This window comes from Cetorhinus maximus, chromosome 11 (assembly GCF_964194155.1).
Source record: "Cetorhinus maximus chromosome 11, sCetMax3.hap1.1, whole genome shotgun sequence".
In the NCBI taxonomy this organism is placed as follows: domain Eukaryota; kingdom Metazoa; phylum Chordata; class Chondrichthyes; order Lamniformes; family Cetorhinidae; genus Cetorhinus; species Cetorhinus maximus.
Genome location: NC_135889.1, coordinates 122,302,978 through 122,327,626, shown reverse-complemented (window position 1 = coordinate 122,327,626; position 24,649 = coordinate 122,302,978). Strand labels below are relative to the sequence as shown.

General features: G+C 48.6%; 2 protein-coding genes across 6 annotated transcripts in view; one reads left to right on the top strand and one right to left on the bottom strand.

The window, feature by feature from the left end:
• znf142 (zinc finger protein 142) overlaps positions 1-4,758 on the top strand; it is a 56,798-nt gene extending 52,040 nt beyond the window's left edge. For all 3 annotated transcript variants that reach the window (XM_078552681.1, XM_078552679.1, XM_078552680.1), the window contains 2 exons: positions 2,713-2,818; positions 3,424-4,758. In XM_078552681.1, coding sequence (XP_078408807.1) covers positions 2,713-2,818; positions 3,424-3,911 — 594 coding nt within the window. In that variant the 3' untranslated portion in view covers positions 3,912-4,758. The remainder of the gene's footprint in view (positions 1-2,712; positions 2,819-3,423) is intronic.
• Positions 4,759-13,801: 9,043 nt separating this feature from the next.
• obsl1a (obscurin like cytoskeletal adaptor 1a) overlaps positions 13,802-24,649 on the bottom strand; it is a 99,249-nt gene continuing 88,401 nt past the window's right edge. For all 3 annotated transcript variants that reach the window (XM_078552676.1, XM_078552677.1, XM_078552678.1), the window contains 5 exons: positions 23,838-23,999; positions 21,941-22,045; positions 20,978-21,244; positions 19,412-19,681; positions 13,802-14,288 (listed from right to left, as the gene is read on the bottom strand). In XM_078552676.1, the coding sequence (XP_078408802.1) occupies positions 14,281-14,288; positions 19,412-19,681; positions 20,978-21,244; positions 21,941-22,045; positions 23,838-23,999 (812 nt within the window). In that variant the 3' untranslated portion in view covers positions 13,802-14,280. The remainder of the gene's footprint in view (positions 14,289-19,411; positions 19,682-20,977; positions 21,245-21,940; positions 22,046-23,837; positions 24,000-24,649) is intronic.

The window sequence follows — 24,649 nt, the reverse complement described above, 5'->3', positions numbered from 1 at the left end:
GTAGGAGGAAGTGTCTGCGAGTTGACGCTCAGCCTCTGCGAGGTAGAGGTCAGTGCGCCAGACAACAACAGCACCACCCTTGTCGGCTGGTTTGATAACAAAGGCAGGGTTGGACCTGAGAGAACGGAGTGCAGCAAGTTCAGAGAGAGACAGGTTAGAGTGGGTGAGAGGAGCAGAGAAATTGATGTCACGCCAACAGTTCTCAATGAAAAGATCAAGAGCTGGTAAGAATCCAGAGGGAGAGGTCCAGGTGGAGGGAGAATATTGGAGGCGGGTAAAAGGATCCATTGAACGGGGAGAGGACTCCTGCCCAAAGAAATGAGCACGGAGACAAAGGCGGCGGAAGAAGAGTTCAGCATCGTGCCGAGCCTGAAATTCATTGAAGTGAGGGCGTAAGGGTATGAAACTGAGTCCTTAGCTGAGCACTGAACGTTCAGCATCGGAGAGGGGAAGGTTAGGGGGTTTGGTGAATACATGGCCGGGGCTTTGACTGGAAGACATGATGGGGTCAGAGGGATGGGCAGGGGTGGAGGGTCCTGGATGGGTGTTGGTGTCGAGTTGTTGGAGCTTGCGTTCCTTTGCACCTGAAAGAAAGAGACAAAGTTTCTTGTTGAGGCGTCGGATGAGACGAAGAATAAAATGAAACTGGGGGCAAGGACAGCTTAGAAATAGGGTGAGTCAGTGGATAATGTCTGGGATAATGTCAGCTCCCGGCAACAGCGGCCAGGGCCGGCCGCCAGCCAATCACAGCCCGTAGTAGGGGACCACCTGACCCTCCAGACAGCCAGGACCAATTGATAGCCAATCACAGCTCATGCTTATGTACCAGCTGACCTTCCCTACCCCAGGCACCTACTTCCCCCACCCACCGAAAAGTCCAACTGGTGTCGGAGGAGGCCACATGACTGGAAAAAGCCGAACGGCCTACAGATCACCTGAGGAGTGCTCCACATCAGTTGTGGCAATGCCCATTCGGGCTGCAGAGCTGGAGGTAAGGGCACTGATTATAGCCAAGGGTAGGCTCAGCTGAGACTGGGCGGATGCTGGTATGGTGATTAGTGTTATCGATGTTATTGATTAGGGTTGGGTTGAATTGGTGGTGACCGGGCAAGCGGACAGTGGTGCGCTACGGATTGCCGTTCCCTGAGAGCAACTGGCAGGGGAAGGAATTGTTCAGACTCAGTAGTGGAATTTAGTGGAGACAGGTTCGTTCCCTGTCACTCAGTGTCACACCCGATCAGTGTTCACAGCCAATGGAAACAGCCAGTGTGACTCGCGACCAGCTTGCCAGAAAAACTCGAGGGAGCAGAGCCAGTAGCTGCTTTCCACTGCATCTTTGTAGCTGCCGATCTCACATATATTACATTGAACTATATAAAATATACAGCACAGAAAGAGGCCACTTGGCTCAACTAGTCTTTACCATGACTTCACTTCCACCGACGTCTCCCAGAAAATGTCCAGCTGGTGTTAGTAACCCTACTTGCAATTGGTAGTGTTCCCATGCATCTGCTGCCCTTGTCCTTCTAGGTGGTAGAAGTCGTGGGTTTGGGAGGTGCTCTCTAAGGAGCCTTGGCGAATTGCTGCAGGGCATCTTATAGATGGTACACACTGTTGCCACAGTGCGTCAGTGATGGAGAAAATGGATGGGCCAACAATCATGTGGACTATTTTGTCTTGCATAGTTTTGAGCTTCTTGAGAGCAGTGCTGATCCAGGCAAGTGGAGAGTATTCCATCACATTCCTAACTTGTGCCTTATAAATGACACACAGACTCTGGGGAGTCAGGAGGTGAATTACTTGCCGCAGAATTCCCAGCCTCTGACCTGTTCTTGCAGTCACAGTATTAATATTGCTGGTCCAGTTCACTCTGGTCAATGGCAAACCCCCAGGATGTTGATGGGGCACAGTAAGATTCCACAAATTTAACTTTAGATGAGAGGTGATGTTGGTCGGCACTTTGGGAGAACTTGCTTCATTGAATAGTGTCGTGGGATCTTCAAGATCCACTAGAGAAATCCACTCTAACAGCAAAGCTCTCCCTCAGCAATACGCGGAAGAGCTAACCTAGATTTTGTACTTCAATCTCCACAACCTACTAACTCAGAAGCAGGAGAATATTACCCATTGAGCCACATCTGTTTTTGTGTGGGATATTTTTTGCAGAAGCCCACTTTTGATGTTTTACCAGTATTACTGGATTTATTGAGCATACTGTCAACAATGTACTATGGAAAGATCCACCATTAAACTTCAGAACTGTCTGATCCACTCCTTATGTACATTAATTTATCCTCTCAAGCAGCTCTCACCATCAGTACCTGACCTGTATCGAGCCCCAGTTATACAGTAACTGACCTGTCCCCAACAGTACCGTTCCCCAGTGTGATACAGTGACAGACCTGTCCCCACCAGTATTGTACCCCAGTGTACACTGACAGACCTGCCCCCACCCACCGCTACTGTACCCGTGTTATACAGTGACAGATCTGTCACCACCAGTACTGTACCATAGTTATTAAACAACTCAAAATTCGACAGGTATCACAGACAGACACAGTCTAGTATTGATTGCCTCTAAACTTTCCACAGTTCAAGTATAAAGATTCATGCTCCCACTGTTACACTCGTGTCCATGTAATAAGACTAATGGGTTAGTTTGGGAGGATGTTTGTGGCCACACATTTGCCAAATTTTTTCTCTGTCCTTTAGTACCACATGCGGATCCACCAAGAGGAGAGAAAGTACCTGTGCCCAGAGTGTGGCTACAAGTGCAAGTGGATTAACCAGCTCAAGTACCACATGACAAAACACACAGGTAAGACATGGCCAGAGCATGGTGTCAGATCACAAGGAATGTACTACCTGATAGTCAGGGAGCACCCCGCAATAGCTGCGCTGGGTAAAGGAATGGGCAGTTAAGTGGATCCCTGTAGGGGAGAGGATCATATGTTCTACGAGTGGTATCTTTGCAACCCAATGGTGTTTCCACCACGCTTCCAGTGAGTTTATAGTGACAGATTGGGACTGGCTATCCCAAGTATTCAGATTATGTGACTAACAAAACCAGGAACTCCCATTACTGTCACTCTCTGAATGCCAAACATCACCTCTAGTTAAGTATGGGGCTGCAGTTAACTGGATTAGTGTGTACAGTCTGCTGTTTGCAAGGCTAAATGGGTTTGTGCATTTAGTTAAATGTAGAGGTAACCCAGTTAGTATGTAAGGTTAATACAATTGGCCTGGCAAGCTAGGCTAGCGACTCTTGTTAAATATTGGGATGATTGTGGTAACCTGATTAGGGTATCTGGTCTCAGTAAATATTGGCCTCAGTAAAAAGGTCAGTTAGGGTGTCTGGTTAATAATGTTGGACTCGGTAACCTCCTCAGTATGCCCAGTTAATGGCGTCAATCTTGTTCACAGGTGCCAAGCCTTACCAGTGCGATGAGTGTGAATACTGCACCAACCGTGCAGACGCACTGAGGACCCACAAGGAGACCAGGCACAAAGAGACTCGGAGCTTCATCTGTGAGCAGTGTGGGAAGGGCTTCAAGACCCGCTTCCTCCTGAAGACTCACCTGAAGAAGCACAGTGAGGCCAAGCCGTACGTCTGCAGCGTGTGCTGCCGTGGCTTCCGCTGGCAGGCAGGCCTGCGCCACCACTATCTCACCCACACCAACGAGCACCCCTTCTTCTGCCGCCACTGCAGCTACAAGGCCAAGCAGAAGTTCCAGGTGGTCAAGCACATCCAGCGCCACCACCCCCTGAAAGCTGTGGGCGACCCGGGCGAGGGGGTGGGCAAGGTGCAGGTGAGCCATGCCCTGTGCCCGCGTGACAGCGGAGATGGGAAGCCGCAGCCAGCCCACCCCCACAGCTCCGCTGGTACCGACAGCCTGACCGCCAGCTCTTAGCTAATGGGAGGGTTTGGTGGAATGGCGGGAAAGCCTTTGTCTTCAGGAGGCAAGTGATAACTACGAGTGGGGCTGGTCCACACTGCCTGGCGTTACGATGTATAATTCAGAGGGTGCTGCATTGACCAGGGATGCGAGTGTGCATGCGCACATGATCGGCCTTGTATTAATGCAGAGAACCCCAAAAAAACAGACCAGGCTCAAAACAGACTCTCTATTTTAAAGGAAAATTGACCTGCTTTTGAATTGTATCTGTTGAAACTCTCACCCTTCCTGGGGTCGTGGAGAGAACTCCTGCAACAATGTCTCTTTGGAAAAAGGGCTGGTGCCTTTAACTGGAGAAATGACACGCAGGGATGCACCCAAACCAGAGAAACACGACCTCTCGCAGCATCGTTGCGGCATTCTAGGGCGGGTTGCTGCACTGCCCGTGTCTCCTGACCAGAAGATTCCGGAAGGCGGGGAGAAGGACGCGGGTTTCCCAAAGAGAAAGGAGGGTAACAGCTCGTGGCGAAGAGACTCGATAATCAACCTCTCTAGCTGTATTTATTTCTTGTTACGTGGTGATTGAGGAAATTTGTTGAGCAACCGAGCTTCAATCTGCTGAAGGACACGATTGCTTAACTATAAGTGAAATAGTATGGATTTCGCGCTATCGACCGAGCAGTATAATGGAAGGTTGGTGTTAATATGTTTACAAGACGTGATGTTGAAGTCGGGCAATATAGGAACGCTGGGGGTAGAATGTGCGGAAATTAGAAAAGCCAATTCCGAATGGACTTCACACTGGGGAATTTTTGCTACCCGATTCTACGGGAGTCCCGGCAGCAGGAATCTGCCCCCCTTCTCCCCCACACCCACCACCCCTTTTTTATTTGTCACAATGCATATGTCATGTACAGCAATTGCCAGAACAAACCAGAGAAACAGAACAGGGCCAGATGTAACCAGGGGAAATCGTTCTGTGCAGCGCTGTGTTCACTGAGTGAGGCAGGCGACTCGGGGAGAGAGCAAGCTGAACCAGGAGCCCCTGTCTTGAACACTAAGCTCCTGCACGGCAAGGCTTCAGTTCTGTTTTGGCCCAATTGCTGTCTTACCTGCTGACTTTTTCCTCCCCTAACTATTAATGCCTCCCTCCTTATTTCCACGTGCAGTATTTTTAGAGGACCTTTGGTTTCTCTAGGGCTCTTGGGGAAAGGAGTATTCTGAGTACTGCCAGAAGGTTTGTTATTACACACAACATACAGTGCAGAAGCAGACCAGTTGGCCCAATTGGTCCATGCTGGTATTAGTGCATCACACGACCCTCCTCCCAATCGAATTCATCTCATCCTAGCAGCATATCCTTCTAACGCAGTCTTTATTCTAGTTTCGGTTGTCACAGTCGTCGTTCCCCTCCACTCTTGAAGGTTCTGACCGTGAGCCAAGGTACGTTTCCATCAGCACTGGGCTCAAACATGTGGCCTTTACATATGAGCCCCCCTAGTGGGTATTGATAGGCAATGAAGGGCATTACAACTGAGCAGGACCAACTTCTCCATACCTACCCCCCTTCCCCCCCATGACAGCCAGGCAATGGTGACTAGAGCTGTGGCCAATCTATTTGTTGGAGCCCCCCTCCCCCAACTCTTCCTTAGCCCCAGGTGCAAGTGAGGCCAATGAATATCCCAGTTGCCTGCCCACAGACCAACCAGCTCAGTACAGGCTAACATTCACTGTTAGGCTCCTTTCTCTGGCTAAGTGCCAAAGCAGTTGAGCCGATAAGGAGCTCCTGTGTTATTTGATCATCTTGACATTACCTGTTGCTGCTCCGAGACTGTTCTCACTCTCAAGATGTAGCAAGAGACAGAGAGAAGCACGTTGACCCATGCTGGAAATACAAAATAAATTCCCAGCAAGCCATCCATCGCAGCACAGAAGGAGGCCAGTCAGTCAGCCCATCATGACCCTGCCAGCTCTTTGAAAGAGCTATCCCATGAGTCCTACTCTTCTTGGCTGTTCCCCATAGCCCTGCGAATTTTCTCCGATTATTTATCCACCTCCCTTTTGAAATTTACTGTTGAATCTGTTTCCACCACAGAGCATTCCAGATCGTAATCCCGTGTTCCTATAATAACTCACTGCATCAAAACAATTCTCTCATCTCGCCTCTGGTTTCTTTTTGCCAGTCGTTTTAAATCTGTGTCCTCTGGTTATGGAGCCTTCTTCCAATAGCAATAATTTCTCCTTATTAATTGTCCTTATTTACTCCATCAATAAACCTTCAGAATTTTGAATACCCTTATTAAATTGCCCTAAGGATAACAACCCCAGCTTCCCCTGTCTCTCCACATAACTGCAATTAGCATATTGACCTTGGAGCCATTAACCTGTTTTTATCACGGGGCCAGAGGGAGCTGCTTCCTTGTGGGTCCCGTAGCCTTGACACTTGCTTCCCCATTTTTCCCGTCCCCCCTCACTGACACTAGAACGCAAGGGAATACTGACCAAGACCAAGCCCCAGGCCCCTGGTCGGAGTTGGTTATCTGGCCTCTGCTGCAGCCCTCAGTGGGATGATTGACTGAGGAGCAGTAGCTTTGGGGGGTGAGGGGGTGCCGAGGCTCCCCCTTGGGTGCTTCGTCCGCAGGTTCAGGGTGGAGGCTTGGCTCAGCCTGATTCCAGGGGTAGGGGATCAGTGGAAGGAGGTAATGCAAATAGAACAGAGGGGAGGCCTCCCTTTTCTAGAACAAGGGTGGAGTGGAATGGTGTAGGAATTAAACATTGCTAAAACCTGGGGTCAGATTTATCTCTCAGGCCTGAGAGCTTCTCCCATCTGCTGTGTCTGAAAGAAAGACTTGTATTCATGACCTCAGGATGTCCCATAGCACTTCATAGCCAATGGAGTGCTTTTGAAGTTTAGGCACTGTTGCAATGTGGGAACGCAGCCAATTTGCACAAAGTAAGCTCCCAAAACAGCAATGTGATCATGACCAGATAATGCTTTTTTTTTGTGAGATGTTGATTGAGGGATAAATATTGGCCAGGACACCAGGACCCTGCTCTTCTATGAAATAATGGTCGCGGGGTCTTTTACATCAACCCCAAGAGGGCAGATGAGTCCTCAATTTAATGTTCCATCAGAAAGGTGGCACCTCTGACAATGCTGCACTCCTTCAGTACTGCACTGCAGTGACAGCTTTAATAATGGGGCACAAATCTGTGGAGAGGGAACTTGAACCCACACCTCCTGACTGAGAGATGAGAATGCTACCCATTAGCTGCACCTGACAACTCTAGACCAGTCTCGGTACAACTCCTAGCTCTGCTGCTCGCACAACTATCCGTCATTGAGCTCAGTTAGTACGGAATTTGCAGCCTTATTCAGAAGCCTCAGTATTGGTGTCTCTCTCTCCTGGAGTAGGACGACCCGATTAAGTTCCCCGGACTCCGCTTGGTACATGCTGCCTTCAAGGGTTATCACAGGCGAGCGCTCATCTGGCCTCTGCACCTGATCAGTGCTCTTCCCATTGGATGCTGCCATGTGCCAGTTTGCCAATGATTTCCACAGCTCACACAAGCCTCCTGTCCCCTCTCTGAGACTGCCAATGAGTGTTGATTCAGGGATAGTTTTGCATGACCTGGAGTGATGGCTGCCCAGCTTTGGACAGAGTCCACCTGGTCTGTCCTGGCCCAGGGTACACACTATTGCTCCATTCCTGCTCACTGCATGTTGATACTGTTCAGCATTTTTAATACTAGCCCCCGCATTAGCTCTCGGGGGTTAATCCCCCTGGACCATTCACAGTCTGTTGATCCTTACCCCCTAGACACACCTCATATATTGGCCCTGAGGATGAAGCACCGAGGTGTCTCTTCCCATGGAACCCGTACTCCCTGCATGTGCCCAACCACCCAGAGCACATGTCTTTCCCTCTGGTACCCAGGGAATCTCACTGGGTAATTGTTCCCAGTCCAGACCAGCACTTCCAGGAGGGGGGAGAAAAATTGAGGAGGAAAAAGGCAAGAGAATTTTTAATTTTTTATATCGTCATTCTAAGGTAAATTAGCAGAGCCAAGAGAACAAGGATAGACAAAACACTAAGCTCAGAGCAGATGTTGCAGGGCAGCATTAATAACTGCAGGATATCAAAGTGTGACTGAATCAGGCTAATACTTTCATCCTGAACTGCTCCATGCAACTTATCGGGAAGCACACTTAGAGTAGTCATGTAGGCAAACAGTGCAGCTGTTTTACGCATTTCACTGTGCTCCAAACAGCGATGAGGTGAAAGACCACTTAATTGCTTTTGCGTCTGTCGGTATGGGTTAAAGGAAGAATGTTGGCCAACGACACAGGTGAGCCAAGCAGCCTCCTCCAGCTCTGTGCTATCTTATGGTGCTGAGAACAGCTGGCGAGTGGCCTAATAGTCCCTCGGAGCAGCCTCGCGTCCACCCCCATCCCCACCCCCACCCCCCACAACTCTCCCTAATCCAGGAGCCTTGCTGCTGATTGGACCACCACGGCCAAAGGGGACTGGGGAAAATTGAGGTGAGGGGGCAAGAGTGGAACACAAGAGGAGGTGCTGATTGCAAACGTGGTGTGGATACTGTAACAATATTGCCCATCTGCAGGCGTCTAGAAAGTATTTAATGCGCAGGAGGCGATTCCTCACAGAACCCGCACTTCTGATTAGAAATATTAATATATTACTCGATTACCATGTGCTAATCAAACGTGTATGTTCAGCTTGAATGTACAGAACCGGAAGACTAAAAAGCATTTATTTGCTAAATGTGATCCTGAATCCCATTAAAAACACGAAGGAGCAGATCGACTTGCCCAGAGTACTGAGGTTTGATCCAGTAATTTGCGACCAGCTGAAGGAGGGAAGATAAAAACAAAAAGCTAAAAGCTACTGCGGATGCTGGAAATCCAAAACAAAATAAAAACAGAATTACCTGGAAAAACTCAGCAAGTCTGGCAGCATCGGCGGAGAAGAAATCAGTCAACGTTTCGAGCCCTCATGGCCCTTCAGCAGAACTGAAGCTTCAGTTCTGCTGAAGGGCCATGAGGGCTCGAAACGTTGACTGATTTCTTCTCCGCCGAAGGAGGGAAGCTTGGTTTGAGTTTAAAGGGGACGTCAGCCTGAGGCTGCCTGTTTAAAAACAAACTTGCCTTTCACAACCTCAGGATGTCCCAAAGTACTTTACAGCCAACAAAGTGCTTTTTTTTGAAGTGTAGTCACTGTTGAAGCGTAGGAACATGGCAGTGATTCTCTCCTGCTCTTCAAAAGAACAGCGTGGAATCTTTTACATCCAACTGAAAAGGCAGGCGGGGTTCTTGGTTTAACATCTCGGGCTGAAAGGCGACACCTCTGACAGTGCAGTAGTCCTTCAGTACTGCACTGGAGTCTTGGACTAGATTTTGTGCTGAAGTCTCTGGAGTTGGGCTCGAACCCACGACCTGTTTGTACTTGATGTCCCACTTTAAATGGGGCTGGGGGTGGGTGGGGTTAACGTTTGATTATTTGATGCATCGAAAGATGAACTGCTCAGCATTGAAGACCACAAGGCTCCCTGGTCTGGCTCCCAGGTGATGCCTGTGTTAGTCCATGTGCGGCAGTTGCCACTGTTGGTTCCCCCCCCACCTCCCCCCCTGCCCCAGGTGAGGTATGGGTTACTGGATATGATCGTGGTTTGCGACTTCTGCTGGGAAACTGTGTGAATGTTGAAGGGAGGGCAAGATCAAGCTTAGTGACTCTGCCTTTTTGGAGGAATAGTCAAATAATCATTAGCTCAGCCCACACACAATTGATACCCATGGTTAATGAGGGTCTGGAACGGTAGCCCAGGAAGATTTGATACCTTTAGATAGAGTTATGGGGAAGGTAAGAGTGTGGAGAGATTGGGGAGAATTGCATTTCAGTCAGGGCCCAGCACATAGGGAAGTATCTCATCCCTATCTGCACGGGGCACACTCCCTAGGGTTACAGCTCTGGAAGGTGCTAACACCTGCCCACCGCCTCCTCCCAACAACCAATCCATTTGAAACAGTGACACTGTTGCTGTAGAGCAGCAGATAGTATCTAGTTTCTGAATGAGTTAAGTTGGCCGCACTGTAATGGCAGAGGACAGTTCTTGGAAATGCTGTTGGCCCCCTCAGCCTGCTGGAAACCTGTCAGCATCACCATGCACATCAACAGCAGAGGGAGGCTCTTCAAGAGCAAAGACATAACATTCTCTTCGGTTTCAAAAATCCTTCACACAAGTCTTCACCATGTCTGCATTTCTCCTGAGTGTGTTAGATTTTTAAAAATTCATTCATGGGATGTGAGCGTTGCTGGCTAAACCAGTTATTTATTGCTCATCCTAATTGCCTTGAGAAGGTGGTGCTGAGCTGCCTTCTTGAACCGCTGCTGATTACAATGTACGTTCATATAATGACATGAATGTAGTAAAACGTTAAAAGGCACTTAACAGGAGCGTAATCAAACAAATGATATAAGAATAGGTAACCAAAAGCTTGGTCAGAGAGGGTAGGTATTAAGGAATGTCTTGCAGGAAAGAGAGGGTAAGGGAGAGAATTCCAGAGTTGAGGATCGAGGCAGTGAAAGGCCTGGCCACCAGTAGCAGAGCAATTAAAATCAGGGATACACAAGAGGCCAGAAGTGGAGGAGCACAGAAATTAAGGGAGGGTTCTGGGATTGGAGAAGATTACAGAGATAGGGCAAGGTGAGGCTGAGGCTATGGAGGGATTTGGAAACAATGGTGAGAATTTTAATTTGGAGGCTTTGCTGGACTGGGAGCCAATATAGGTCAGTGAGCAGTGATCATGGGTGAATTGTACTGGTCTCAGAGGGTTTGAGGATGTGATCTTCGCATGAGGTTAAAATGTCAGAGTAATGTATCTTTAAAGTTTGTATCTTAAGTAATGTATCTTAAAGTTTGCTGATGATACAAAGTTGGGAATGCAAGCTGTGAGGAGGACACAAAAAGGCTGTAATGAGATACAGACAGGGTAAGTGAATGTCAAGGTGGCAGGTGGAGTATGATGTGGGGAGGTGTGAAGTTATTCACTTTGACCATTGGCAGAGAAAAGCAGAATATTTTTTAAAAGGCCAGAAATCTGTAAGTGTTGATGTTCAGAGAGACCTGGGTGTATTTGTACAAGGAACACAGAGCATACTGATACCACAAGCAATTAGGAAGGCAAATGGCATGTTGGCCTTGATTGCAAGGGGAGAGGAGTACAAGAACAAAGAAGTCTGGCTACATTTATACGGGGCTGTGGTGAGAGCACACCTTGAATACTGTGTTGAGAGACGTTTTCCCTGGCTGGGAATCTAAAACACCGGGGCACAGTATCATAAAGGGCCGATCATTTGGGACTCGGGTGAGGAGAAATTTCTTCACTCAAAGGGCTGTGGAATGTCCATCGTTAAATATATTTCAGGCTGGGACAGAGATTTTTGGTGCCTCAGGGAATTGAGGGATAAGTGGAGTTGAGGCAGAAGATTCTTCGTCCCAAATGATCGGCCCTTTATGACACTGTGCCCTGGTGTTTTAGATTCCCAGCCAGGGAAAACATCTCTCAACACAGTATTCAAGGTGTGCTCTCACCACAGCCCCGTATAAATGTAGCCAGACTTCTTTGTTCTTGTACTCCAATCCCCTTGCAATCAAGGCCAACATGCCATTTGCCTTCCTAATTGCTTGCGGTATCAGTATGCTTAGTGCTCCTTGTACGAAGAGAAAGGCTCTGGTCAGACCACATTTAGAATATTGTGAGCAATTTTGGGCCCCATACCTCAGGAAGGATGTTCTAGCCCTGGAGAGGGACCAGAGGAGGTTCACGAGAACGATTCCAGGAATGAAAGACTTAACATATGAGGAACGTTTGAGGACTCTAGGTCTATACTCGATGGAGTTTAGAAGGATGAGGGGGGATTTGATTGAAACTTACAGAATACTGAAAGGCCTGGTTAGAGTGGACGTGGGGAAGATGTTTCCATTAGTAGGAGAGACTAGGACCCGAGGGCACAGCCTCAGAGTAAAGGGAAGACCTTTTAGAACAGAGATGAGGAGAAACTTCTTTAGCTAGAGAGTGGTGAATCTATGGAATTCATTGCCACAGAAGGCTGTGGAGGCCAGGTCATTGAGTGTATTTAAGACCAAGGTAGGTAGGTTCTTGATTGGTAAGGGGATCAAAGGTTACGGGGAGAAGGTGGGAGAATGGGGTTGAGAAACTTATCAGCCGTGATTGAATGGCGGAGCAGACTCGATGGGCCGAATAGCCTAATTTCTGCTCCTATGTCTTATAAGATCAACTATGATCGTATTGAATGATGGAGCAGGCTCGGGGCGTGTGGCCTAATTCTGCTCAGTCCAAGCTTGAACGTGGAAGTAAAACACACGAATTGCCATCTGGTGCAACCTTTTATTACAGGAGAGTAATAACATCGTAAAGCAATTGTGTCACTGACTGGAATTGAGCACTCGGAAGGCACCAGCAGAATAGCCACAACAAACACCACTCAATCCACACTGACTGCTAACTGGTGCAATGCTCGGGCTGCGTCGGAGCCTAATGGTGGGCCATGTGAAATCTTCATGCAGGGGCCTGATGTTTCTTTATTGATAATCCAAGGGTGGGCGCAATGCCAGAGAGCCTCATCAAAAGTTGTGAGCATTGGTAAAATCACAGCCACCATAGGTTCAGAAATAAATATCCCAGAGGGGTTTATACATGTGGGTGCTAAGATGGAGCAGAAGATGAAGAGGAATGACCAAATGTTTTGTCAGCGAAGTGGGTTTGAAGCAGGAGGGAGCAGTCTCAATAGAGAGGAGGGAATTCAGAGTAGAGTTCCCCAGCAAAGCGTGGTCTCCAGTGGCGAGGTGAAGGGAGAGGTTGAGTTTCAGAGGAGGGTCAGACTCCAGAATGGAGTGTTGACAATGACAAAACTGGGGGTCAGAGCAAGGGAAGAGTATTTAAATTCAACAAGGGATGCTGGGCCAGAGGAGGAGTTCATATTCCAGGGGGTTTGATCTGGGGAGCGCTGCTCGATAGATTTATAGACAGAATACTTCAGGAATTGGAGTGATGGATGAACAGTTAGTGGTGCGAGTTAGGACACGGGCAGCAGAGTTCTGGGTGGGCTGATGTTTACAGAGTGTTGGAATTGTGAAGTCTAGAGGTAGCAAAAGCATGGATGTGGGTTTCAGCAGATGAGCTGAGACAAGGGGCAAAGATGGGTGATGACTGGAGACTCCGCCATGGAGGTGGAAGAGAATTTGGTGTGGGTGGGGAGAAGGCGGACTGGCGCCCAGGATCTGCAGAGTGGAAGGAGGGACAGTCTATCAGCAGAAGTCTAAGAGTTAGCCTGTGGAGTTAACTTGGACCAGGGCCTTGAATGCTGAGCATTGGTAGTGGTTGGCGCTGATTAAGGTGAGTGAGTCACACTGTGGGGATTTGCCCTGAAGGCAGCAGATCACTCTGGGGTGAGATCAGCTATCCAAGTGGCTAAGGTATGTGTGTGTGTGTGTGTATTACAACAGTATTGAACTTGGGAGTGCGTCACAGCTAAGCTTTCCCTGGATGCACGTGCTCCTGTCCGCAAGGGGATCATTGGACAGTGATCAGGAGCTGGCACCCTGGAGGTTTCTATTCCACCTCAACCCAGGAACACCTGAGGCTAATTTTGGAGCTTCTGCCCCAGTCACCACCACCCCAGCCAAAATGAGCTAACTTGGCCTGGGGGGGTGGGGGGAAGGGAGACCAGGATCGAATCAGAGACCTCCTTTGTTTGAGTGACATGGTACAAGTGCCCAAGAAACCCAGGGGTTGACAATATGACCTATTCCTGAAGGTCATGCCACCTAATGTTGCCAGCCGACCCACCCACATTCCTACTATTGGTCACCCAACGTGTCTATCCTTGCGACACCCTGCCACCTCGGAACCATTTGGAAAGTGAGCGCATGCTCCCTCCCTCGGATAATTTTTCACTGCCAATCAAAGTGCCTTTTGCTCCCCATCTCCAATATTTTCATATCTTGTTCAAAGCGTTCCAGCAGAATGCAAATAACACTTAGTTTTTTTTTTAAATGCCATTATGATGTTACTCCCTGATTTGGCTTGCAACCACATCCTGGAGATTAATTCCTGGGGGAGAGTCCAGGACAATCCAGGAGAGCTGGTAACCCCCAAAACACACCAGCTCTATTCTGTGTCAGCAGGGGTGGGGGGGAGCGAAGGGTAACCATGTGTCGAGAGGTCCCTAAAATCAGGTGGCAAAACAGACTGTCTTCAGGGTCCAGTGACGAGCTTTGGCTGGAGTGTCTGTGTGTTCGATTCCCAGGCGGAAGACAAATCTGTTCCAACCCACTGCTTCTATTCAGCTGAAAACAAGAAAGAAATCAACAAGGATCTGATCGCGTAATGCAGAAAATATGTTTCAACTTGTGCAGCAGAACAGTATACGGGACCGTAACTATAAGATAGTCACTAATAAATGCAACAGAGAATTTAGGAAGAACTTCTTTACTCAAGAGAGTGGGGAGGTTGTGAATGAGACAGTGTTTGACCGTGTGTGGCATCGAGGAACCCTGACAAAACTGAAGTCTAGGAGTCTGGAGGAAATCTCCCAACTGGTTGGAGTCATACCTAGCACAAGGGAAGATGGTTGTGGTTGTTGGAGGCCAATCATCTCAGCCCCAGGATATTGCTGCAGGAGCTGGATGTCCTAAGACCAACCATCTTTAGCTGCTTCATCAATGACCTTCCCTCCATCATAAGGACAGAAAGTGGGCATGTTCATTGATGATTGCACAATGTTCAGTACCATTCATTCAACAACTCCAGCTACAGAAGCAATCTGTGCTCACATGCAGCAAGACCTGGACAGCATTCAGGCTGTGGCTGGTAAGTGGCTTTTAACACTACACAAGTGCTAGGCAATGACCATCTCCACCAAGAGAGAATCTATACATCTCTCCTTGAATCCAATGGCATTACAATTGCTGAAACCCCCACAATCAACATCCTGGGGGTTATCGTTGGCCAGAATTTTAATTGGACTAGCTATCTAAACACTGGCTATAATAGCAGGTCAGAGGCTGGGAATTCTGTGCAGATTAACTCACCTCATGACTCCCCAAAGCCTGTCCGCCATCTACAAGACACAAGTCAGGAGTGTGATGGAATACTCCCCACTTACCTGGATGAGTGCAGCTCAAAAAACTCTCTAGAAGCCTGACACCATCCAGGACAAAGCAGCCCGCTTGATCAGCACCCCATCTACCACCTTCAACACACAGTAGCAGCAGTGTTTACCATCTACAAGATGCACTGCAGAAATTCACCAAGGCTCCTTTGACAGCACCTTCCAAACCCTTGACCTCCACCATCTAGAAGGACAAGGGCAGCAGATGCATGGGAACACCGCCACCTGGAAGTTCCCCTCCAAGTCACACACCATCCTGACTTGGAAATACATCACCGTTCCTTCACTGTCGCTGGGTCAAAATCCTGGAACTCCCTCCCTAACAGCACTGTGGGTGTACCTACACCACAGGGACTGCACCACCTCAAGGGCGATGAGGGATGGCAATAAACGCTGGCCCAGCCAGCAATGCTCGCACTCCATGAACAAATAAAAATATTTCTACCACATAAGTAACTGAAGTGAACAGCATAGATGCATTTTAAAGGAAACATAAGGTGGGAAGGAATGAAAGGATATACTAATGGAGGTGAGATAAAGTAGGAGGAAGTTTGTATGGGGCATAAAGGCTTGCATAGAACAGATGGGCCAAATGGTCAGTTTGTGTGCTGTACACTTGATGTAAATTTGTAGAGAAAGTGAATCAGAGAGGGACAGTCACCCTGTTAACAGACAGCGACAGAAAGGATTTATCTCTGAACATGTTCCCTTCAGATCTCTCTCTTATAGAGTGAGGGATATTGAGCCTTCAATGTTGTGGCGAGAGGCTTTGCTATAAAACACTGTCAGGCAGCTCTGAATTACACTGTGAGCATAAACAGGAACAGCTTCGCAGGATTCAGGAAGGCTTTGAATGAGGTCATTGATTGGCTTGTGGCTGCGCACTGGAAGCTCATCACTGGCACCTTGTGGCAGCAGTTGGGCATTGTAAGAATTGCCAAAACAGTCATGATATGGATTTAAACACATGCAATTGCAAATTTACTTCATCCAAATGATTCTCACTCCCCACCCTGTCAGGGAGGTACCTATACATTGTCTGTTCCCCCTCAGCCCCTCTCAGGGAGATATTTTTACACTGACTGGTGTCTCTCAGTCCCTCTCTCAGGGAGATATCTGTACACTGACTTGTGTCTCTCAGTCCCTCTCTCAGGGAGATATCTGTACACTGACTGGTGCCCCTCAGCCCCTTTCTCTCAGGGAGATATCTGTACACTGACTGGTGCCCCTCAGCCCCTTTCTCTCAAGGAGATATCTGTACACTGACTAGTGTCTCTCAGTCCCTTTCTCTCAGGGAGATATCTGTACACTGACTGGTGTGTCTCAGTCCCTCTCTCTCAGGGAGATATCTGTACACTGACTCATGTCTCTCAGTCCCTCTCTCTCGGAGATATCTGTACACTGACTCATGTCTCTTATCCCTCTCTGTCAGGGAGATATCTGTACACTGACAGGTGTGTCTCAGCCCCCTCTCTCTCAGGGAGATATCTGTACACTGACTGATGTCTCTCAGTCCCTTTCTCTCAGGGAGATATCTGTACACTGACTGGTGTCTCAGTCCCTTTCTCTCAGGGAGATATCTGTACACTGACTGGTGTCTCTCAGTCCCCTCTCTTTCAGGGAGATATCTGTACACTGACTGGTGTCTCTTAGCCCTTTCTCTCAGGGAGATATCTGTACACTGACTGGTATCTCGGTCCCTCTCTCTCAGGGAGATATCTGTACACTGACTGGTGTATCAGTTCCCCCTCTCTCTCAGGGAGATATCTGTATACTGACTGGTGTCTCTCAGTCCCCATTCTTTCAGGGAGATATCTGTACACTGACTGGTGTCTCTTAGCCCTTTCTCTCAGGGAGATATCTGTACACTGACTGGTGTGTCTCAGTCCCTCTCTCTCAGGGAGATATCTGTACACTGACTGGTGTGTCTCAGCCCCCTCTCAGGGAGATATCTGTACACTGACTGGTAACTCTCAGTCCCTCTCTCTCAGGGAGATATCTGTACACTGACTTGTGTCTCTCAGTCCTTCTCTCAGGGAGATATCTGTACACTGACTGGTAACTCTCAGTCCCTCTCTCTCAAGGAGATATCTGTACACTGACTTGTGTCTCTCAGTCCTTCTCTCAGGGAGATATCTGTACACTGACTGGTGCCCCTCAGCCCCTTTCTCTCAAGGAGATATCTGTACACTGACTAGTGTCTCTCAGTCCCTTTCTCTCAGGGAGATATCTGTACACTGACTGGTGTGTCTCAGCCCCTTTCTCTCAAGGAGATATCTGTACACTGACTAGTGTCTCTCAGTCCCTTTCTCTCAGGGAGATATCTGTACACTGACTGGTGTCTCTCAGTCCCTCTCTCTCAGGGAGATATCTGTACACTGACTCGTGTCTCTCAGTCCCTCTCTCTCGGAGATATCTGTACACTGACTCATGTCTCTTATCCCTCTCTGTCAGGGAGATATCTGTACACTGACAGGTGTGTCTCAGCCCCCTCTCTCTCAGGGAGATATCTGTACACTGACTGATGTCTCTCAGTCCCTTTCTCTCAGGGAGATATCTGTACACTGACTGGTGTCTCAGTCCCTTTCTCTCAGGGAGATATCTGTACACTGACTGGTGTCTCTCAGTCCCCTCTCTTTCAGGGAGATATCTGTACACTGACTGGTATCTCGGTCCCTCTCTCTCAGGGAGATATCTGTACACTGACTGGTGTATCAGTTCCCCCTCTCTCTCAGGGAGATATCTGTATACTGACTGGTGTCTCTCAGTCCCCATTCTTTCAGGGAGATATCTGTACACTGACTGGTGTCTCTTAGCCCTCTCTCTCAGGGAGATATCTGTACACTGACTGGTAACTCTCAGTCCCTCTCTCTCAGGGAGATATCTGTACACTGACTGGTGTCTCTCAGTCCCTCTCTCTCAGGGAGATATCTGTAAACTGACTGGTGTCTCTCAGTCCCTCTCTCTCAGGGAGATATCTGTAAACTGACTGGTGTGTCTCAGCCCCCTCTCTCTCAGGGAGATATCTGTACACTGACTGGTAACTCTCAGTCCCTCTCTCTCAGGGAGATATCTGTACACTGACTGGTGTGTCTCAGCCCCCTCTCTCTCAGGGAGATATCTGTACACTGACTGGTAACTCTCAGTCCCTCTCTCTCAGGGAGATATCTGTACAATGACTGGTGTCTCTCAGTCCCCTCTCTTTCAGGGAGATATCTGTACACTGACTGGTGTCTCTCAGTCCCCTCTCTCTCTCTCAGGGAGATATCTGGACACTGACTGGTGTCTCTCAGTCCCCTCTCTCTCAGGGAGATATCTGTACACTGACTGGTGTCTCTCAGTCCCCTCTCTCTCAGGGAGATATCTGTACACTGACTGGTGTTTCTCAGTCCCCTCTCTCTCAGGGAGATATCTGTACACTGACTGGTGTCTCTCAGTCCCTCTCTCTCAGGGAGATATCTGTACACTGACTGGTGTTTCTCAGTCCCCACTCTCTCAGGGAGATATCTGTACACTGACTGGTAACTCTCAGTCCCCTCTCTCTCAGGGAGATATCTGTACACTGACTGGTAACTCTCAGTCCCCTCTCTCTCAGGGAGATATCTGTACACTGACTGGTGTTTCTCAGTCCCCACTCTCTCAGGGAGATATCTGTACACTGACTGGTAACTCTCAGTCCCCTCTCTCTCAGGGAGATATCTGTACACTGACTGGTGTTTCTCAGTCCCCTCTCTCTCAGGGAGATATCTGTACACTGACTGGTGTTTCTCAGTCCCCTCTCTCTCAGGGAGATATCTGTACACTGACTGGTGTTTCTCAGTCCCCTCTCTCTCAGGGAGATATCTGTACACTGACTGGTGTTTCTCAGTCCCCTCTCTCTCAGGGAGATATCTGTACACTGACTGGTAACTCTCAGTCCCCTCTCTCTCAGGGAGATATCTGTACACTGACTGGTAACTCTCAGTCCCCTCTCTCTCAGGGAGATATCTGTACACTGACTGGTAACTCTCAGTCCCCTCTCTCTCAGGGAGATATCTGTACACTGACTGGTGTCCCAATTTCCATTGCTGCACTATTGGTGTACATGCCTCCACCTGCCTAGACCCTAATTTCCAGAATTTCCTCCCTAAACCTCTCTGCTTCTCTTTCCTGCTTTAAATACTCATTGAAACCCGCCTCTTTGAATAAATTTTGTTTGATTAGGATGTTAGGATCTTTTACTGGAATAAAAGGTGTTATATAAATGCCAGCTGTGGACCAGCTGGTTGTGCAGCGTTATGTTCTTGCGTTGAAGTTTACCGTAGACAGTTAGCTGTGCGCTGGAGCGTGCCTTGCCCGTGGTGAACTTCACCGTTCCGCTCATGTCGGGGGAGGTTTTGCTGAGGATCAGCCTCTGAATGGTGCCTTTGTTCTCCACATGCACCCCGTTCCCATTCTGGAGGAGCTGTCCATCCAGGCTCCATTGTGGGGGTCTGATGACAGGCACCGACACTTCACACTCCAGCTGGACCCCCTGAGGAGCCGTCACCTCCACATCCACCAGACCCTTCACCATCCGAATGGCCTGTTCTGCAACATAATCAGCGCGGCAAAATCTCATTCCGACGGAACTCACGTTTTCCCCTGTCTCCCTGCTCCTTCCTTTTTCCTCCTGCCACTCCTCTCTTTTTCTCTCTCTTTCTCAGGCTTTCTCTTTCCCTTCCTATTGTATCTGTGGAATGTAGGAACGGGAGGAGGCCGTTCAGCCCCTCGAGCCTGTTTCCCCTTTCAATCAGATACGAGTTTTTTTTCTTTGTTGGGATATGAGCATCGCTGGCTGGGCCCAGCATTTATTGCCCATCCCTAGTTGCCCTTGAGAAGGTGGTGGTGAGCCGCCTTCTTGAACCGCTGCAGTCCAGGCTGATCTGCATCTTAACTCCTTCCACCCACCTTGATTCCAGAACCCTTAATCCCTACCCGATAAAAATCCATCAGTCTCGGTCAATTGACCCCCAGCCCCATCACCTTTCTCGGGGGAGAGAGTTCCAGATTTCCACTCCCCTTTGTGTCCATTCAAGCTCCACTGTGGGGGTCTGCCCTGGGGAGGCGGTGGTGTAGTGTTGTTGTCACTGGACTGGTAACCCAGAGGCCCAGGGTAATGCTCTGGGGACCTGGGACCCATTACAGCAGATGGTGGAATTTGAATTCAATAAATATCTGGAATTAAAAGTCTAACGATGACCGTGAAACCATTGTCGGAAAAACCCATCTGGTTCACTAATGTCCTTTAGGGAAGGAAATCTGCCACCCTTACCTGATCTGGCCTACATGTGACTCCAGACCCACAGCAATGTGGTTGACTCTTAAAAATGCCCTCTGAACAAGGGCAATTAGGGATGGGCAATGAATGCTGGCCTAACCAGCGACACCCACATCCCATGAATGAATAATTTAAAAATGTAAGTGCTTCCTGACATCACCCCTGAATGGCCTGGCTCTAATTTTAAGGTTATTCCCCCTCGTGCTGGACACTGTTCCCCCGTCCCCCCAACCTGCCCAGTGAAATAGTTCCTCTCTATTGATCCTATCAACTCTTCAATCATCTGAAACACTTTGATTAGATCTTAATCTGCCAAACTCGAGAGAGTACAAGTCTAGTTCGTGGAGCCTGTCCTTGTAATTTACCCCTTTTAAGCGCCAGAAGAGCTGGCACAGGCGCGATGGGCTGAATGGCTTCCTTTCATACTGTAAGCTTCTGTGCATCTGGACATCACACTTAAAAGGCCTGGTTCTGATTTGCCTGTGCCCTCCTTCAGTAGCTACACCAGGGGTTGACCTGTAGCCACCAAGTCCCTGGGGGAGCTGGACTGTGATTGTCCGACATACCTTCCACCAGTACCTTGGCGGATGAGGAGTCGTCAAAAGCGTCGCAAGTGTAGGTGTCCTCATCCTCAAAGCTGACGTCGTGGATGACCAGTTGGCGGTAGCAGTCCTCGCTGCAGATCTCGTACTTGCCCGTGGGATGGAGCTCCTCACTGCCCCGGTACCAACGCACCCTGGCCCGTGGTTTGGAGACCTTACACTCCAGGATGACCTTGTGTTTCTCCAGCGCTGTCTTGTCCCGCAAAGGCTTCACAATCTTGATCGGCAGCTCTGAGGGAGAAGAGACACAGGGCGTGACATCAGAGGAGGCGTCAACTGCAGAAGACTCCATCCTTTCGCCCTCGCTTGCTCTCGATGGCTTACACCCGACCAAGTGAGGAAGAGTGGCCACTGTGCGGCCCTCACCCCAACCCACCCCACCTCATCCCACCCCAGTAAAGATTTGCAGTTCCCTAGCACCTTCGACAACACCAGGAAATACAAAAGCATTTTGCAACTACAAAGCACTTTTCGTTTAAAGTGTAGTCACTGTCGCAATGTAGGAGAGACAGCAACCAATTTGCAGACAGCAAGCTCCCACAAGCAGCCGTGAGATAAATAACCAGATAATTACTTTTTAGGGATGTTGGTTGAAGGATAAATATTGGCCCAGGACACAGGGGAGAACTCCCCTGCGTTTTTGAAAATAGTGCCACAGGACCATTTACATTTACCTGAGTGACCTCAGTCAAACATCTTACCAGAAAGACGGCACCTCCTACAGCACTGCACTCCCTCAGTACTGCACTGGGAGAGACAGCCTGATTATATGCTCAAGCCTCTGGAGTGAACAGTTCTCTTTAAGCCACAACCTTCTCATTCAGAGGTTCACACTGCCGCTCAGCTGTAGCTGACCAAACTTAGAGGAGTGGCTCCCATCCTTAAAAATAAAGGGAAATGGGACTTAGAATGAAGTAGCTGAAATACCGTTAACGTCTAGACGAGCCACAGACTCGACGTTCTTGGCTGTGAATCGGATCTCGCCAGCATCCTCTGCCCTCACCTTGCAGATTAACAGGAAATGTTTGTTCCCTGGAAAAATGAGACAGTAAAAAGGAAAAGTTGGCTTTCCATCCGGCAGTAATCTGTTACCACAGCTCAAGGTGCTAAAGTAACCCGGGCCAGGTAATCATTGTACACTGGGAAGGCTGGAGAGCAAGGGTCAGGCAGGTCATTGAAGTGCATCAACACCAAGCTCAATTCTGTTCTCAGTTGTACCCAAAGAAACATACATGTAAATATATGTGTACATACAGCATGGGGTTAAATACAGAGTAAACTCCCTCTACACTGTCCCCATCAAACACTCCCAGGGCGGGTACAGCACGGGGTTAGATACAGAGTAAGCTCCCTCTACACTGTCCCCATCAAACACTCCCAGGACAGGTACAGCATGGGGTTAGATACAGAGTAAACTCCCTCTACACTGTCCCCGTCAAACACTCCCAGGACAGGTACAGCACGGGGTTAGATACAGAGTAAAGCTCCCTTTACACCGTCCCCATCAAACACTCCCAGGACAGGTGCAGCACGGGGTTAGATACAGAGTAAACTCCCTCTACGCTGTCCCCATCAAACACTCCCAGGACAGGTACAGCACAGGGTTAGATACAGAGTAAAGCTCCCTCTGCACCGTCCCCATCAAACACTCCCAGGACAGGTGCAGCAGCACAAAATTGCCTCCTGGCTCATTTATCATCCCTAACTCTGGGCCAGTGAGGGGGGTTGTGCACATATTCTGCTGACATCAGACTCTGCTAGACTCATGGATAAAAGCAAAATTCTGTGGATGCTCAAAATCTGAAATAAAAATAGAAAATGCTGGCAAAACTCACCAGGTATGACAGTGTCTGTGGAGAGAGAAACAGAGTTAACGTCTCGAGTCTGTATCTGCTCAGAAGAAGGATCACACAAACTTGAAATGTTAACCCTGTTTCTCCCTTCACAGATGCTGTCAAACCTGTTGAGATTTTCTAGCATTTTCTGTTTTATTCCTGCTAGACTCATGCTCGGATGGAAGGATAGACACTGGCTTGCAGCAAGTTGGTCAGCATTAATGTGGTCACCTCCTTCAGGGCCATCAGCGCACTTCTCCAGGCCGGAGTCTTGTTAATGGAAAACCTCTAGAAGATTCCACGGCTGGCAGCCATTACCACTGATAGCAGGTAGCCTCGTATATCTGCACCCATAAGGTTTGTTCTCCACTGACCCATTTCCAGGTGCAAAGCTAGAGTGGATTGGGCCTTTGGTGACAGAATCATAGAATCTTACAGCACAGAAAGAGGCCATTCAGCCAATCATGTCTGTGCCATCCCTTTTAATGAATTAGTCAATTAATCGCAACCCCTCTGTTCTCCCCCCACAGGCCCACAGATTTGTCTCCTGCAACTATTTATCCAATTCCCTTTTGAAAGTTCCTAATGAATCTGCTTCCAACGCCCCTTCAGGCAGCACGTTCCAGATCACAACAACTTAAAAGATCTCAGAAGGTTGCTAGGCTGGAGGAGGCTACAGATAGGGGGAGGGGCAAGAGCATGGAGGGATTTGAACACAGGGAAGGGATTTTAACCGGATTTGGAACCAATGTCGGTGAAGGAGAATGGGAGAGGGGATTGTGTGCATAGAACTTGGTGCGAGGCAGAGGGTAAATTAAGTACAGAGTAAAGCCCCCTCTGCATTATATAATCTCATTGACAAGCTTGGCTAGATTTGAAGATAGCTCCCACAGTTGTCAGCTCCATGCCAATACCTTGCACAGAAATATTTTTATGGACCAATATTTTTTCACACAGTGTCTTTGAAAACCGATTGGGAGTTTGCTCACCTTCCTGTCTTATTTTGACGCTGCTGTTTGATTTGATTTTATCTCCATTCTTTAACCATTCACCCTTCACTTCTTCGTGAGAAACTTCACAGACAAAGACTGCATTGTCGTTCTCTCGCACCTCCAGATCCTCTAGCTCCTTCACAATCTGAATTTCCCGTTCTGTAAGATAAAACACTCAGGTCACTCAGTGGATACAAACTGCGGCCCAAGACCGTACCCACCCATCACGTTCTGTTCTAAGGCCGAGCCACACCATTGGTAAACTCACTGTTCTATTTGATCCTGAGCTGAGCTTCCAACTGCATATCCCGCTCCAACACAAGGACCACCTACTTAAATCATAACATCGCCCACCGCCTTCTGCCTCATCCATGCTGTGGTTACATCTACACTTAACTATTGCAATGCCCTCTTGGCCAGCTTCCCATATCACACCCTCTGAAAACTTGAGCTCATCCAAACCCTGCTGCCTCATCCTACCTCGCACCAAGCCCCATCCACTCAATCCCCTCTCCCATTCTCCTTGACCGACATTGGTTCCAAATCCAGTTAAAATCCCTTCCCTGAATTCAAATCCCTCCATGGCCTTGCCTCTCCCGATATCTGTAACCTCCTCCAGCCTAGCAACCTTCTGAGACCTTTTAAGTTGTTGTGGACTGGAACACATAAGACCATAAGACTTAGGAACAGAAGTAGACCATTTAGCTCATCCAGTCTGCTCTGCCATTCAATGAGATCATGGCTGATCTAATGATCCTCAACTCCACTTTCCTGCCTTTTCCCCATAATCGTGATTCCCATACTGATTA